The sequence below is a fragment of the Microtus oregoni genome, unplaced genomic scaffold (genome assembly GCF_018167655.1).
Source record: "Microtus oregoni isolate MIOR12 unplaced genomic scaffold, Mior012 000027F_ref0000203, whole genome shotgun sequence".
NCBI classification, from domain to species: domain Eukaryota; kingdom Metazoa; phylum Chordata; class Mammalia; order Rodentia; family Cricetidae; genus Microtus; species Microtus oregoni.
In genome coordinates, this window is record NW_024543086.1 from 20,965,397 (window position 1) to 20,981,393 (window position 15,997).

General features: G+C 49.0%; 1 protein-coding gene across 1 annotated transcript; it reads right to left on the reverse strand.

Annotated features, from left to right (window-relative positions):
- Positions 1 to 9,414: 9,414 nt before the first annotated feature.
- Zscan10 (zinc finger and SCAN domain containing 10) lies at positions 9,415 to 15,039 on the reverse strand. The gene is made up of 5 exons (XM_041675847.1): positions 14,644 to 15,039; positions 13,352 to 13,604; positions 13,107 to 13,171; positions 12,879 to 12,936; positions 9,415 to 11,040 (listed from the first exon to the last, which is right to left on the reverse strand). Exons 1-5 carry the CDS (start codon positions 15,037 to 15,039, stop codon positions 9,482 to 9,484), a joined length of 2,331 nt encoding a protein of 776 aa, XP_041531781.1. The 3' UTR covers positions 9,415 to 9,481.
- Between the last annotated feature and the right edge of the window lie 958 nt (positions 15,040 to 15,997).

Below are 15,997 nucleotides of genomic sequence, written 5' to 3' on the forward strand. Positions count from 1 at the left end.
CCTCTGAGTCTCTGGATTCGCAGCCTCTGGGAAGATGTCGGAGAAACCCTGGTGTCTGTGTTGTACAGGCTGCTCCACATCTGAGGAGAGGGAAGGCGAGTCCTGTGGGAAGAGAGACTGCTCAGGGCCGATGGCTCAGGTTGCTTAGCCCAGGGTCTGAGGCCACCTCACATCTGAGAGTGTCGTGGGAAGAGAGGTCAAATTCCTGAGCACAGTCCCACAGACACACAGCCCTTTCCAGGGTCCCTGCCCTAAATTTCCCTCTACAAGAGGCCAGAGGTCACTGGACATGAGAGTCCACACACAGGGCTGACTTTCAGTTTGGATTTAGGCAGAGGACCTGTGTTTGAGAGGAGGGCACTGCTCTCTTTTTGTGGAGCAGTGATGGAAATCATGCCAGCTGGGAACTTACTATGCAGCCAGCCTGGTCTTGAAACCACAGAAGTCCTGCCTCAGTCACGGGTGCGCTGTGATCACAAGTGAGTCCAGCCACACTCAGACCAAGGGATCATTTTTTCCAGTGGGGACAAATGACCTGGTAAGTAACTGACCAGTCTGTCCTCTATCCTCATTTTAGTTTCTTCTTTCTTTTCTTTTCTTCTGTTTGTTTTTGAGACCGGCTCTCTCTGTGTAACCTTTCCTGTTCAGGAACTCACTCTCTAGACCAGGCTGTACTTGAAATCATAGAGATCCGACAGCCTTTGCCTCCCAAGTGCTGGGATTGAAGGTGTGTGCCATCACCACCAAGCTATTCTCATTTCTTAACTCTATTTCTGCTGGTCATCCGGTGTATCTTAGTTCCTTTTCTCAACCTCAAGTCCTCCAGTCTAGAATTATCCCTGTCTGGAGTGTGTTCCATATTCATGACCAACTATTTCTGCTTGACAAGGTTCCAGCATTTTGATTTGGGGATCATTGTTCTCCAGCGCCCTTTCACTTTCATTCCTAACGATTCCACTATGTGTTATGGGAATTCCCTTACACAATTTCCTTTGGGAAATTTTGTTTTCACTTGAAGGATAAAGATATATAAAATGGCAGGCTCTCTAAACAAAAGACTTTTTGGAAAAAAATAAAAACCACCACTGTAGAACCACAAAGTGTGATGGCTGTCTACTCCTGTACAAGTTAACCCCAGGCTGCTAGAAAATTTAGATAAATAACATTTGCTTGATAAATAAGGCATATTTGATAATCCAGACGTATAAATTCTAAAGGTCTACTTAGGTTTACAGAAATATATAACTGGCCTCATCTTTGCTCACTTTTAAGCTTTTGTTAATTGGATAGACTAAGCCACACAAAAGGTGCCATATTCTATAATATCATATTCTTTAATCTTGTCTGATCTCCCAAGAGAGTCCTTTTTCCCAAGGTCAGGCACTTAGACAAAAAAAAAAAAATCACATTCTTTTATTGACTTAAAAAAAGTTAGAAGCCGGGCGATGGTGGCGCACGCCTTTAATCCCAGCACTCAGGAGGCAGAGGCAGGCGGATCTCTGTGAGTTCGAGCCCAGGCTGGTCTACAGAGCTAGTTCCAGGACAGGCTCCAAAGCCACAGAGAAACCCTGTCTCGAAAAACCAAAAAAAAAAAAAAAAAGTTAGAGTTTGCTAATAAAAAGGAGACTTTCCTATCTCTGGCAAGAGGAACTTTGCCCCTTCATTAATATGTAAGTTGTCAAAGTCAATGCTAGCTTTCTCCATCCCTGGTCCCAAGACACACTGCAGTCCACATCCCCCTTTCTCCTGTTTAATCCTATGTGCAGCTATAGAGTATAAATGGTGTAGTCTTTCCTTAAGAAACGTGCGGAAAGCCATCCCGATTCACCCTCAGATCCTTTTGAGTCTCCACCTTCCCCCAAGATCAACCACACATCCTCCTTGGGACCAGAACGCCCGCCAAAGCTGGGCTCCAGCAGTTAGGACAGGACACTGACAACAGGACAGACAGCAGAGCAGTCGCCAGGGGATCAGGACATCTGGAGAGACTCATTAGTCTCCTGACTAAAGAGTGGGTTTTCTCCAAGGAGAACTGAGGGAGACAGCTCCCAGGTCCCAGCCCACTACCTCCTCTCACTCACCTTCGTGCCATCCATAGCTCAGCAAGGTTCAGGGACGAAGCCTGTTTGGAAGGAACAGAGGAGGGGGACATGCATTAGATAACTTCCTGGACTCTAGCCCAGAGAGTCATGACCTCAGGAATGGAGGTCCAACTCCCTGTAGTAGAACATCTGCTACTGACCTTGTCCTCAGGGTTCTGATCTCCACTAAGACTGTCACCTTTCCCTTCTTGTCCTCCCAGCACCCAGCACGAAGGGTAGCTGGTGTCTGCCTAGGAGGAAGGCCCTGGATGTTCTGATTCCAGAGGAGGGAGGAAGGAAAGGTGGAGCTTCCCTGGGTGGGAAATTCCCTCAGAGGAGAAGCAGTGGAAGGGAAAGGGAAAGCGAAACAGACAGAAACACACTGAAGCAGACTGAAGACAAGAGAGGCACCTTGACCCACTACAGAGGCCAGGAAACTGAGTCAGAGCACAGCGGCTCACCCCTCTTCAGGGCAGCAGGGTTAGATGGGGATGTAGCTCAATTCAGACTTTCTTTAGTGTAGGCCACACAGTGCGCTGACCCCGTGCTGAAAAGAAACAAGAAAAAGGGTGTGTGTGTCAGAGGGAAAACCTAACCAGGCATGTGCAGGGCACTGCACCTTCTATAACCCTGACACGCTCTTGCTGCAGCTGATGCATGAGGAGAGGAGGCAGAACCTGTCAGGCACTGGAGTAGACCTTTGGGGCTAGAGGTCTGGGAGGCTGTCTTAGTTAGGTTTTCTATTGCTGTGAAGAGACATCATGAGCATGGTAACTCTTTTGTTGTTGTTGTTGTTTTGTTTTGTTTTTCGAGACAAGGTTTCCCTGTGTAACAGCCCTAGCTGTCCTGGAACTAGCTCTGTAGACCAGGCTGGCCTCAAACTCACAAGGATTTACCTGCCTCTGCCTCCCGAGTGCTGGGATTAAAGGTGCATACCACGACCGCCTGGCAACCATGACAACTCTTATAAAGGAAAACATTTATTTTGAACTGGCTCACTTGCAGCTCAGAGGTTCAGTCCATTATCATGGCGGGGAGCATGGCAACTTGTAGGCAGACATGATGCTGGCAAAGTAGCTGAGAGTCCTACATCTTGCAGGCAACAGGAAATGGTCTGTCACACTGAGGGAAGCTTGAGCAAAAGAGACTCAAAGCCCCCACCTCCACAGTGACACACTTCCTCCTACAAGGTCATACCTATTCCAACAAAGCAACACCTCCTAATAGTGCCACTCCCTATGACCTTAAGGGGACAATTATGTTATGGGATACAGTGTTTTTCTACACTGTAAAGATTGGTCACTCGTATTAGTTTAATAAAATATTGATTGACCAGTAGTTAGGCATTAAGTATAGGTGGGGGCAACCAGACTAGGAGAATTCTGAGAAGAGGAAAGGCAGAGAGACACAGTTGTCATCGAGAAGCAGAGGAAGCAAGATGAGAATGCCTCACTGAGAAAAGATACTAAGCCACATGGCTAAGCATAGACAAAAATTACGGATTAAGGCCGGGTGGTGGTGGCACACGCCTTTAATTCCAGCACTTGGGAGGCAGAGGCAGGTGGATCTCTGTGAGTTCGAGACCAGCCTGGTCTACAAGAACTAGTTCCAGGACAGGCTCCAAAACCACAGAGAAACCCTGTCTCGAAAAAGCAAAAAAAGAAAAAAGAAAAAAATTATGAATTAATTTAAGTTGTAAGAACTAGTTAATAATAAGTCTGATCTAATAGGCCAAACAGTTTACAATTTATATAAGCACCTGTGTGTTTCTTTTGGACTGAATGGCTATGGGACAGACACACACACATACACAGAGGAACTTCTGTCTACACAATTGCATTCAAACTGTCACAGAGGTGGAAGCAGTAGACACAGCAATGCCATTCAGTAGAAACAGAATGGCCCTCAAGAGGACTGAAGGCAGCCTGGGCTCTCACCTCACCTAAGTAGGTTCTCCTGCCCCTTTTCTGCCATGGCCTGAATTCTGAGGTTCTTTTCTGAGATCTGGATAGTCCATCACTTCCTTCCCTGTCTCTCTCCTCCCCTTCAACCCTCTTCTAAAGTCCCCATGCTCCCAATTTACTCAGGAGATCTTGTCTTTCTCTAGATTTTTTTCAACTTTTTCTAGATTAGATCCATGTATGTCTCTAAAAATATAGTTTTAAAATAATAAAGTCATTGAAAAGTGAGCAAAGTGATATTTTAAAAAGACAGATGTAAAATAAGCAGACTCTGCATCCTGTAAATTATTATGTTCTACTTAAAATTTTTGGCTGCACCAGGCAGTGATGGTACACACCTTTAATCACAATACTCAAGAGGTAGAGGTAGGAATATTTCTGTGAGTTCAAGGCCAGCCTGGTCTACAGAGTGAGTTCCAGGACAGCATGACAGGCTCCAAAGCTACACAGAGAAACTTTGGCCTGAAAAATCAAGAATAGAAGAAAAAAAATTATTTTTTGGCTGCTAAGAGAAACTGGTTTTCCCAATGGAAGTCTAATGATTCTGCTTAAATACCAGTGTAACAATTCTGCCCCACTAAAGGAAGGTTTCCCCAGGGAAAGGGTTATGGTTCTACTTCACTCCCAAAAGTTGTTACAGCTGGGCTCCCCTCCCTCTGTGGAAATGTCACACCACACAACAAACCTCACTCAAGACAGTTACTGAGAGGGAAGAATCCAGGAGGATGGCTGCCTTGGGAGAGGAACAGCAGCAAATGGGACAGGGTACAGGCCTTTATAGGATTTCTTGGGGGTGGGGGAACGGTGGAACTTTCCAGGGTGTCTTGGGATTGGGGGGCTTTTGTAGCCTGACTCTGGGGCGAGCTCAGGAATTGGTGGGATTTCAAGCCCTGTTCCTGGGATCAAGTCACGGACAGGGTGTTTTTCCTTGGCCCTTTTACTGTACACTGCCGCACTGTGAGCACCGTAGTGAAAATCCCTGAGAAGTGTGACGACGACCATATCGCTGTCCTCTCTGGCTTTGTCCCTTTAACATATTGCTGAGGCTGGCGCTGGCTGTGGTGTCACTCCGTGACTCTGCCCTGGATCACTGAAGGGAGAAAAATCTGCCCAGTAACATTATTGGTAGAGATGAAATCATCCCGTCTTGAATGGCTCACCATAGCTTCCTAAAGTGAAGCTGTCCTCGGCTGCTGCGGGCCTCTCCCCTAGCGCTGCTGCAGGCTGCTCCTTGCAATGACCATGAAACAACAGAGACCCAGCACAGTGGCAAGCGTCACAGCAGGACAAGTACTTAGAAACTAGCTTCTAGCTTGGGGGGGGGAGGGGCGGCTGCGCAGACCTTTAATCTCAGCACTCGGGAGGCAGAGGCAGGCGGATCTCTGAGTTCGAGGCCAACCTGGTCTACAAGAGCTAGTTCCAGGACAGGCTCCAAAACCACAGAGAAACCCTGTCTCGAAAAACCAAAACCAAAACCAAAACCAAAAAAAAAAAAAAAAAAAAAAGGAAAGAAAGAAAGAAAAGAAAAAAGAAACTAGCTTCTAATGTTTGTCAGAGCATTGGTTGAAAGCAATGTAGCTAAAACTTCAATAGAAAGTGACAGCCCCTTTTTCTCAATAAAATAAAATAAAAAGAAAGTGACAGCCTGCGTCCAGAAAACGGCCAAGGAAAAGTGTGTTGAGCACCAGCGGTGCTGTGGGTCAGGCTCTAAGGAAAAGTGTGTGGAGCATCAGCGGTGCTGTGGGGTCAGGCTCTAGGGAAAATGTGGAGAGGTGCACCATTTGGAGTGACAGCTGGGGGCAAGGTTCTTCCCCTAGATTATAACAGCACAAACAGCTGGGGCTGGTGGCACACGCCATTAATTCTCCATTCAGGAAGCAGAGGCAGGAGGATCTCTGTGAATTCAAGGCTAGCCTGATCTACATAGTGAATTCCAGAACAGCCAGGGTTATATAGAGAGTCCCTGTTCAAAGTACATGCATACATCCATCCATACATACATGCATGAATACATACATACCTACATGCATGCATACATACATGCATGCATGAATACATACATACCTACATGCATACATGCATGCATGCACAAAAGCAGTTGTAGCCATCAAGCATCATTCCTTATTTGGAGGTGACATTTCTGGGAGTATGAACACACAGACCTCTGTTGAAATGAAGGCACGTGGAGCTGCTCCTTCTGAACTATTTCACTGTGTGAATAGATCAAACTGAGGAAATCTAAACTCAAGGAAAACAGTAAGAAACCCAATCCCTTACATTGGTGGTGGGTCAAGCACCTCCCTTCCCTGAACTCAGAGATCCCCCTGCCTCTGCCTCCCGAGTGCTGGGATTAAAGGTGTTCGCCACCACTGCCCGGCTTTGTTGTTGTTCTTAAAGACAGGAACTAGATTGGTCTCAAACTCCCTATGTAGCAGACAGAGATAGGCCCTGAACTCCCAATCTGCCTCCCTCCACCCTCAGATGATTGTGTGAGAGACCTTCCTTGGATTTATTGTTCTGTAATATTTATTTTGTCTATGTGTATATCATGTATACAGTAACCTTGGAAGTCAGAAGGCTCAGATTCCCTGGTATTAGAGTTAGAGACAGATGTTAGCACCATGTGAGTTTTGGGAATTGAACTTGGGTCCTCTGAAAGAGCAGTAGTCAGTGCTTTTAACTGGTGACTGTTGAACTATCTCTCCAGGGCCTCTTTGCTTTTTTTGCCTTAAATTTAATTAGTTGTTTTTATTTATTTATTTATTTTTTAAAGATTTATTGATTTTTTATGTATACAGTGTTCTGTTTGTAGGTATGTCTGCAGGCCAGAAGAGGGCACCAGATCTCATTACAGATGGTTATGAGTTGCTGGGAATTGAACTCAGGACCTCTGGAAGAGCAGCCAGTGCTCTTAACCTCTGAGCCATCTCTTCAGCCCTATTTATTGAGACAGAGTTTTCCTATGTGGCCCTGGCTGTCCTGAACTCTCTGTGTAAACCAGGCTGTTCCTGTACCCTTCCTCTGCTTTCCTGAGTGCTGGGATTAAAGGCATGCAGCATTAGGACAAAGTTTAGGCAGGATCTTGTCATGCAGCGCAGGGTGGCCTCAAACTCAAGGTCCTTCTGCATCCCAGGTGTGGGTATTCCAAGCATGAGCCACTTGTTTGTTCCTGTTTCCATTTGATTCGTTTTCTGACAGTTCTGAGAACGGAGTCCAGGGCCTTATGCACACTAGAGTGTGTTCCAGATGTGTGCTCTAGACGTGTGCTCCAGATGTGTGCTCTAGATGTGTGTGTTCTAGACATGTTCCAGATGCGTGTTCCAGACGTGTGCTCCAGATGCGTGCTCTAGACGTGTGCTCCAGACATGTGCTCTAGACGCATGCTCCAGACGCGTGCTCCAGACGTGCGTTCTAGACATGTGCTCCAGATGCGTGCTCCAGACGTGCATTCTAGACGTGTTCCAGATGCATGTTCCAGACATGTGCTCCAGATGTGTGCTCTAGACGTGTGCTCCAGATGTGCGCTCCAGATGTGCGTTCTAGACATGTGCTCCAGATGTGTGCTCTAGATGTGTGCTCCAGATGTGCGCTCCAGATGTGCGTGCTCCAGACGCATGCTCCAGATGTGTGCTCTAGACGTGTGCTCCAGATGTGCGTTCTAGACGTGTGCTCCAGATGTGTGCTCTAGATGTGTGCTCCAGATGTGCGTTCTAGACGTGTGCTCCAGACGCATACTCTAGACGCCTGCTCCAGATATGTGCTCTAGACGTGCACTCCAGATGTGTGCTTTTCCTGTCCTCAGTTCACCTTTAAGAGGAGGTCTTCTATGTCACTCAGGCTGGACTCTACTCCTCCGTCATCAGTCTGTCCCTCAAGCATTGTTAGTCACCAAGCCAGGCCCTCCCTCCCTTGGAAGGATGCATCTCAGGCTCTGTCCCCTTCAACAACCCAGCATGCTTGGCATTTATCTTGATAGACACAGCTTAACCCTGTGTGTGCGCCCCCCTAGGCTCTTAGCGAACTAATCCTTTCTGTTTAAAGTTTCCTTCTCCAGGACCGCTAATGAAAGAAAAGCATCTGTGGCAACCAGGTCCATGACCACATCCTAACCTTCCCAACCTCTGGGGGCTGAACCTTGTGCAGAGCTGGGAGATTGCTGCTGACTGGGCCTACGAGTCACCACACGGTTGCGGAGCATCTCACTGGTGAAGCACAGATTCAGCATGTGGGGTCCTAGGTTTGATACCCACGTACATGCACACGCACCACACACACACACAGTTTATACTTCCCCCATTATTTATGGTCAGCTCTTCATGCAGAGCTCTGGGTGGGACTTAGTTCCTCCCATGAAATAACATTATTTTGTGAAATCCACCATTAAAAAAAACAAAAACAAAAACCCAAAATATACAGCCTTTTCCTTGAAAAGCCTGTGACAGAAATTCTAGAACCAAACTTCTGGCTTCTTCCTTTTTCTTATACTGTTTTTACTCTAAGTTACCTGACTTACAGGCAAGGAGTCAGCTAAGACTTCCCGATGTGTAATACCCAGGCATAGGGCCAATGTCCAGACCAGCACTGAATTAGAGGATTGTGGGCGGTTATCTCAATAGATAGGCGATATGCCTTGCCAACAGCTTGCACTGTTCAGTTTGGGAACGTTACAAAGGCTCCACAACAAGTTTCCAAGGACACCCCCGTTTCACCCTAGATTCTATCTTAGTGAGTTCCACTAGCCACAGGAGCCTGAGATGTGATGTTGGGGGCACCGATTTCAGAAAGATGCCTGAGAAAAGCCGAGGGTGACTGTGCTGGACTTCCTACCCTCAGTTGTCTGTCACTCTGGGCACCCTCACCTCTTCAGCCCGCTAGAGGACCTTCTGAAGTCAGGAGGACAGGAAGGAACCATGTCACCTGGGTGGGGGTGGGGGAATGTGGTGATTGATGGGACTTTGCTGGTGTTGCATAGAAGCCAGAAGAGGACAGCTCAGCACTACGACTCTTGTCTGACATAGGAGACTCTTGTCTCCTCAACAGTTCATTTGGTTCAGTGTTTGCCTTGAAGGTCCTAGGTTTGATACTCAGCTCTGCATAAACCATATGCATGGCATATCTATAACCCAAACACTCAGAAGATAGAGGCAAGAAAACCAGAAATTTGAGATCACTCTCAGCTATAGGACAAAAGACCCTGTCTCAAAAAAAAAATAATAATAATAATAATAAAAAAGAAAGATCAGAAGGACCAATTTTGAGAAGGTAACTTTACTTAAAGCATCCGAAAACACATTCGTAAGGTCAGGGAAAAGAGGTCAAAGGCGGGGACGCAGAACGTGGAGGAACCAAGAGGAGGCATGTGTGAAGGGAACATTCACAGGGACTCTTACTCATGCAGGGAGGTGTGTATAGAACAAGGCTGCCGGAGCATGGGTGAAGCTAGTACAGCGTCTCCCGGGCGTGGGTTCGCAGGTGGCGCAGCAGGTGTGAATTGCGGCTGAAGCCACGGCCACACAGCGCACAGGAGTAAGGCCTTGCACCCGTGTGAACCATCAGATGGCGCAGCAAGTTGCAGCTGCGACTGAAGCTCTTGCCACACTCCGGGCATTCCTGCGGCTCTTCCATCTCTTGCCTGGATGTGGTGTGTGTGATCAGGTGGCGTTGCAGGTGCGCATTGCGCCGGAAACTGCGGCCGCAGGTTGGGCAGCTATAGGGCCGTTCGCCCGTGTGGCTGCGGCGGTGGCGGGCCAAGTTGGAGCTGTTGCGGAAGCGGTGACCACAGGTGTCACAGGCGTGGGGCTTCTCCCCGGTGTGGATGCGTTGGTGGCGTGCCAGGTGGGCACTCTGGCTGAACCTCTCTCCGCACTCGCTGCATCGGCAGGGCTTCTCTCCTGTGTGGCTGAGCAGGTGGCGAGTCAGGTCTTGCATTTGGCTGAAGCTTTTGCCACACTGGGCACAGTGGTAAGGCCGGAGGCCACCGTGGGTCAACAGATGGCGGGCAAGGCTCGCACGTCTCACAAAGCGTTTGTTGCACTGGGGACAAGCGTGAGGCTTCTCACCTGTGTGCACCTGCTGGTGGCTGATCAGCTGGGAACTTTGGGTGAAGCAGCGGCCACAGACCTGGCAGGAAAAGGGTCTTTCGCCGGTATGGACTCGCTTGTGGCTCATCAGGTGCTCGCTTCGTCGGAAGGCCTTGCCACAGTCACTACACACATAGGGCTTGCTCTCCTGGCGAGAGCTAGGGCTGCCGGGGTCTTCCGAGGACTGCCGATCCTTGCCCTTCACATGAATCCGCAGGTGACGCTTTAAGCTAGAGCGCCGTTGGAAGGTCTGCCCGCAGTGGGAACAGAGGACGACTGCCTTCTCTGACACTTTCGTCTTGCCTTCTGGGTCTGGTGTGGGATTTTGTTCCTGGGAATGTGCCAGCAGGTGCTTCATGAGGTTGGAGCGACGCTGGAAGCCCTGGTCACACTCAGCACATCGGAAGGCAGGCTCTGAGGAATGCGTTAGCAAGTGCTTCGCCAGGTGTGAGCTCTGGCGGAAGCGGTGGCTGCAGAGGTGACAGGCATGGGGTCTCTCATCTGTGTGTATGCGCACGTGCAGCTTGAGGATGGAGCTGCGCCCAAAAGTCTTTCCGCACCACAGACATCGGAAGGAACGAGAGCTTGGCTGAGATTGAGAGCCGGGGTGGGCCTGTAGCTGGTGGGCCTGAAGGCCGGACAGCTGCAGGAAGCTGACTCCACATTCCGTGCAGATAAACTGCGACTCTGTCTCGGACTCTGGGGCGCCTACTCTGACCTCCACAACTTCACTGTTATCAGCAGGGGTCCCTCCCCAACCAGTACTGCTTGCCTCCTGCTCTGCTGTCTGGGACGGAGGCTCGACTATGACTCCAGGGCCCTCTGCCTGGGACTCGGAAAAAATGATGACAGGCCAGATAGTCGATTTAGGTTCTCCAGCTTTAAGTTCCTCCTGGTCAGGCATTCTGCTCGTAAGTCCTAGGAAAGAAGCAAATGCAGAGAGCTGGAAATGGTGGTGAGCACCTTAACTCCAGCAACTTAGGAGACAGAGGCAGGCAGATGTCTGAGTTTGCTGCAAGCCTGCTCTACATTGTCCCAAAACAGCCACAACTACATAGACAGACCCTGCCTCACAAAATGAGGACAACCAAGAAGAAAGGGGGGGGGGGGGGGTGCTGGAGAAATGGCTCAGTGGTTTAGAGCATTGCCTGCTCCTCCAAAGGTCCTGAGTTCAATTCCCAGCAACCACATGGTGGCTCACAACCATCTGTAATGAGGTCTGGTGCCCTCTTCTGTCCTGCAGGCAGACACACAGACAGAATATTGTATACATGATAAATAAGTAAATAAATAAATAAATGTATTTAAAAAAAGAAGAGAAGGAGGAGGTAGAGAAGAAAAGAGGAGGAAGAGGAGGAAAAAGAGGAGGAAAAGGTGGAGAAGGAAAAGGAAGGAAGAGAAGGTGGTGGTGGCAGCACGGAGTTATCAATTGGGTCTTTCTGAAAGAACTACTAGGCCTCATCAGAACCTGGTGGGTACAGAAGTAGAAAGAAACCCAGGATCCCATAAAGCTGGGATGGGCAGTCTGAGGACAAATAAGAATGTCTTTGATCACCAGGTGGTGGCAGTGCATGCCTTTAATCCCGACACTTAGGAGGCAGAGGGAAGTAGCATTCTCTGTGAGTTCGAGGCCAGCCTGGTCTACAGAGCTAGTTACAGGACAACCAGAGCTTTTATGTAGAGAAATCCTGTCTCAAAAAGCTAAAAACCAAAACCAAACAAACAACTTAAAAAGTCTTTGTTCTCTGTTCCCCACTTCCTGCTGTTTCTCAGTCCCCATATTGCCTGCTACTAGGGATCCCACCACCTCAGACTCCCAAATGCTGGGATCACATCACACACCATGCCTGGCTCCAGCACATCCTTTTAAAGTGTACAATTTAGGCCCACTAAATAGATTTACAATGTCATTCAACAATCAGGACTCTCTCAAATCCACTAGTCGTCTATTTCTTGACCACTTTTTCCCCTCAGTTTTTTGTGTATCAGTATTCTGCACACATGCTTGTATTTGTAACACAAGCATGCAGTATCCATGGTGGCCAGGAGAGGGCCTCAGCTCCCCCCAGAATTAGTTGCAGACAGTTGTGAGCCATTATGGGGGTGCTGGAAATTGAGCTAGGGTCCTCTGGAGGATCAGCCAGTGCTCCTAAGTGCTGAGCCATCTCTCTGGCACCCTTTTTGTTAGGGTGACTGATCCTAGAGCCTTTCGCATGCTAGGGAAGGACTCTAACACTGAGCCACACTGCAGCCCTTCAATATCTATTTTAAGGCTCAAAATTAAGAGACATATGGGTATAGCCGTGCAGGCCTCTCTAGTCCCAGCACTCAGGTGACAGAGGCAGGAGGATCTTGAGTCAAAATCATAACGAGACCATATCTAGGAATAACAACTGCTTAGCCTGGCAGTGGTGGTGCACGCCTTTAATTCCAGCATTTGGGAGGCAGAAGCAGGTGGTTCTTTGTGAGTTCGAGGCCAGTCTGGTCTATAGCGTGAGTTCTAGGACAGCCAGGCTACACAGAGAAACCCTGTCTCAAAAAAACAAATAAAAATAAAAACAAAACAACAACAAAAAGCAGACACAGAGCAGGAGCTGTCAGAAAGAAGGAAAGGAGGACATCTGGTTCTGAGGATCACTAAACAAGTAGATGAACGAAACCAAAGACTTTGTCAGCATCGAAAGGTTAGAAAGTCAGATGCTATCTGGAACCGTGAACAAAGAGCATTCAGTAACCATGACTGTGGAGGAGCTTACCAAGAGGGTTTGCAGGCCAGGCTTTCTTCTCTGAGGTGTCCTCAAAGGTAAGGGACTCCTGCAATGAGAGCCGAGACCCCTCTGTGTGAGGAACGGGCTCTGTGGCCTTCGTGAAGTGAAATCACTTTCTGGGGTTAAATAGGAGGAAACATGGACGGCTAAAAGGTAGAAGATAGAGAATATTGTGGGGCCCGAGAAAGACCTGTGACAGGAATCGGCTCAGCTTACCAACACAGCTGCCAGCTCTTGGTCTCTGGAATTCTCCTCAAGCCATGAGGGGCCCTGAGAAGGGTCTGACAGCATAAGAGAAGAAGACAAGGCTGTTAGAAGTGTTGCCAGCTATGTGGCTTTAAAGACGTGACCACCCATCTTCTGAGACCATGAAGCTATCCCAACATTCTCCCACCACACACTCCTCCCCAGCCTCCAGCCCCCACCCACACCTCCAGCCTCCCAGGACACCGGGTCCTCACGGCTTTCTTGTGGGTCCTGGGGCTCCGGGCTCACTGGCCAATTTGAACTTGGTGCAAGTCTCCACTCCTCAGGTTCAGCGGGCCTGGTGGGAACTGGCTGAGATGGGGGTAATTCGTTCAACGGGTGCAGGGCTGGAGTCTCTTCCAAGGGCAGCTCCCTTTTAGGGCTTTGGCTGGGGACCTGGGAAGGGCTCTGCTGCCCCTCTGAGACGATGTCTGCAGGGGCATTCTTGCCGGCACTGAAGCTAAAGTCCTGTTGAAGACATCTGTCTTAGGGGGCAGCCAGGCTGCATGAGTCTACTGAGTCTACCAGGACAGGACAGAGACACAGGGAGAGTCACAGCTAAGAGGGTAAGAATGGGTTAGCGATGAGACAGGGGACAGAGGACAGAAGGGGCGCTTTTATAAGAACACGCTTGTACTTCATACTGTGGAAAGGGATCTACACGTGCATGCTATTAATAGCTTAGCTAGCGCACACTTTTAACAGTTCCAAGTTAACACCCCCGATGGCTCAGATGCCTCCGGAGAACAAGGCTGATAGCAGCGGAGACTAACTAGATGCAGTGTTCTAGGAAGCACCCAGCCCCGGACATCAGCAGAACAAAAAAGAGGGCAGGGATGATAATGAGACTCAAGACCCAACAAGCGCCGGGCGGTGGTGGCGCACACCTTTAATCCCAGCACTTGGGAGGCAGAGGCAGGCGGATCTCTGTGAGTTCGAGACCAGCCTGGTCTACAAGAGCTAGTTCCAGGACAGGCTCCAAAACCACAGAGAAACCCTGTCTCAAAAAAAAAAAAAAAAAAAAAAAAAAAAAAAAAAAACCCAACAAGCATCAGAAAAGCGCCCAGAGGCTGGGTGTGGTGGAGAATGACTTTAATCCCAGCACTCGGGAGGCAGAGACAAACTGGTCTTTGTGTGTTAAAAGCCAGAATGGTCTGCACAGAGATCCAGGCAGCCAGGGCTACCTAGAGAGACGCTGTCTTAAAAAGAAAAAAGAGACGAAATGTGACCACAGGATGATCCTAAGTCTGAGTGATTGACTGCTTTCGCTGGCACCCTCCATCCCCTGCTTGCTGCCTGGAGGTGAGCTGGTAATTTTTCTGCTTTCCAATCTTAATCTGCTACCTACTAAACACCAGCTCTCTGGATAGAGCACACCAAAAGACATCGGTTCCTAGCTCTGCTCACTGATGGACACAAGCGAAATTTGAAAAGCTTTCTTCTTGAGGTAACCAGTTTTGGTCCACTCAGCCCCACCCTTACAGTTTATGGTCCAGCCCCAACTCACCAGCGGCCCTACGTGGCTGGAGTCTTTGGGCACGCCCTCCAGCAGCTGTACCACCTCCTCTCCATCCCTGAGTGGCTGGCCCTGCAGGCGGCTCAGCACGTGCGGGGGCAGGACGCTCAGGAACTGCTCCAGCACCAGCAGCTCCAGAATCTGCTTTTTGGTGTGCAGCGCTGGCCGCAGCCAGTGGTTGCAGAGTTCCCGGAGCCGGCCCAGGGATGCCCGTGGCCCCATGTCTTCCTGGTACTGGAAGCATCTGAAGAGCTGGTGGGCCACCTCTGGACGAGGCCTGACCTCTATTGTTCTGGGATCCTCCTCGCCAGGCAAGTCATCCTCCTCCAGTTTCACCGCTCCGAACTGCTCTTGTTCCAGAGCATCTGGGACTGGTTCTGCCAGCATCTTTCACACCTCCTCAAACCAGACCGCTCTTAAGTCCCCTTCTTCGGCGCTTCCCACACCTGTGGAGCTGAAGACCCTGAAATAAGATCTCCCGCAGGAAGGCAGGTGCCTGTTTTCCCAGAACCCAGGATACAGAGACAAGGATCAGGAATTCCAGGCCAGCCTTATCTACATAAGGGGGAGAAGGGGGTGGGGTAGGGACACAAAAGCAAGACATACTGCAGGAAAGCTAACTCCCACCTGAGTTGCAGGCATTAAAAAAAAAAATACAAATATGGGCCAGGCATGATGGCTCGCCCCCCTAATCCCAGCACTACTAGGAGGTGTAAGAGAATCTCTATGAGATTGAGATCAAGGCCAACCTGGCCTATACAGAGTTCCAGGACTAAAAAGAAAGACCTGGCAATAAATAAATAAATAAATAATTTTTTTAAAAATGGGGGAGTTAACTAGAAAGATAAACTCTGCAGTTAAGAGCACTAACTGCTCTTCCAGAGGATTCAGGCTCAGTTCCCAGTCCTCTGTACCTCCAGCTCTAAAGAGGTCTGCCACCCTCTTCTGGTCCCGGAGGGCCCTGTACACATGTAGTGCAGGGTCAAATTTTTTTACAAAATCAAATGTGACTTTCTGAGGAGTTCTTTCCCACTGTCACGAGTGATGACCCCCAGCAGCAACAAAGCCAACAGAGCAATCATACAAGGGCAGAAAAATAGGGCTGGGGACACAGTTCTGTTGGGGGAGTCCTTGCCTAGCACACACAATCCTCTGGGTTCAGTCCCCAGTCAGTACTGCATACCCTGCGCACAGTGGGGCAGTCTATAACCAGGAATGGAGGTAGGAAGAGCAGACGTTCACAGTCATTCTCGGCTACATAGGAAGTTTTAGGCTAACTGGGGCTAGGGACTTTGTCTCAAAAGAATGGGGGTTGGGGAAGGTGGGAATGAAGAAAGTTTGGTTA

Coding starts and splice junctions, on each gene's coding strand:
- Zscan10 (XM_041675847.1), bottom strand. CDS start 15,039: ATGCTGGCAGAACCAGTCCCAGATGCTCTGGAACAAGAGCAGTTCGGA. Junction 13,172..13,351: donor CCAGGACCCACAAGAAAGCC/GTGAGGACCCGG, acceptor TTATGCTGTCAG/ACCCTTCTCAGGGCCCCTCA. Junction 12,937..13,106: donor AAGAGCTGGCAGCTGTGTTG/GTAAGCTGAGCC, acceptor CTCTCATTGCAG/GAGTCCCTTACCTTTGAGGA.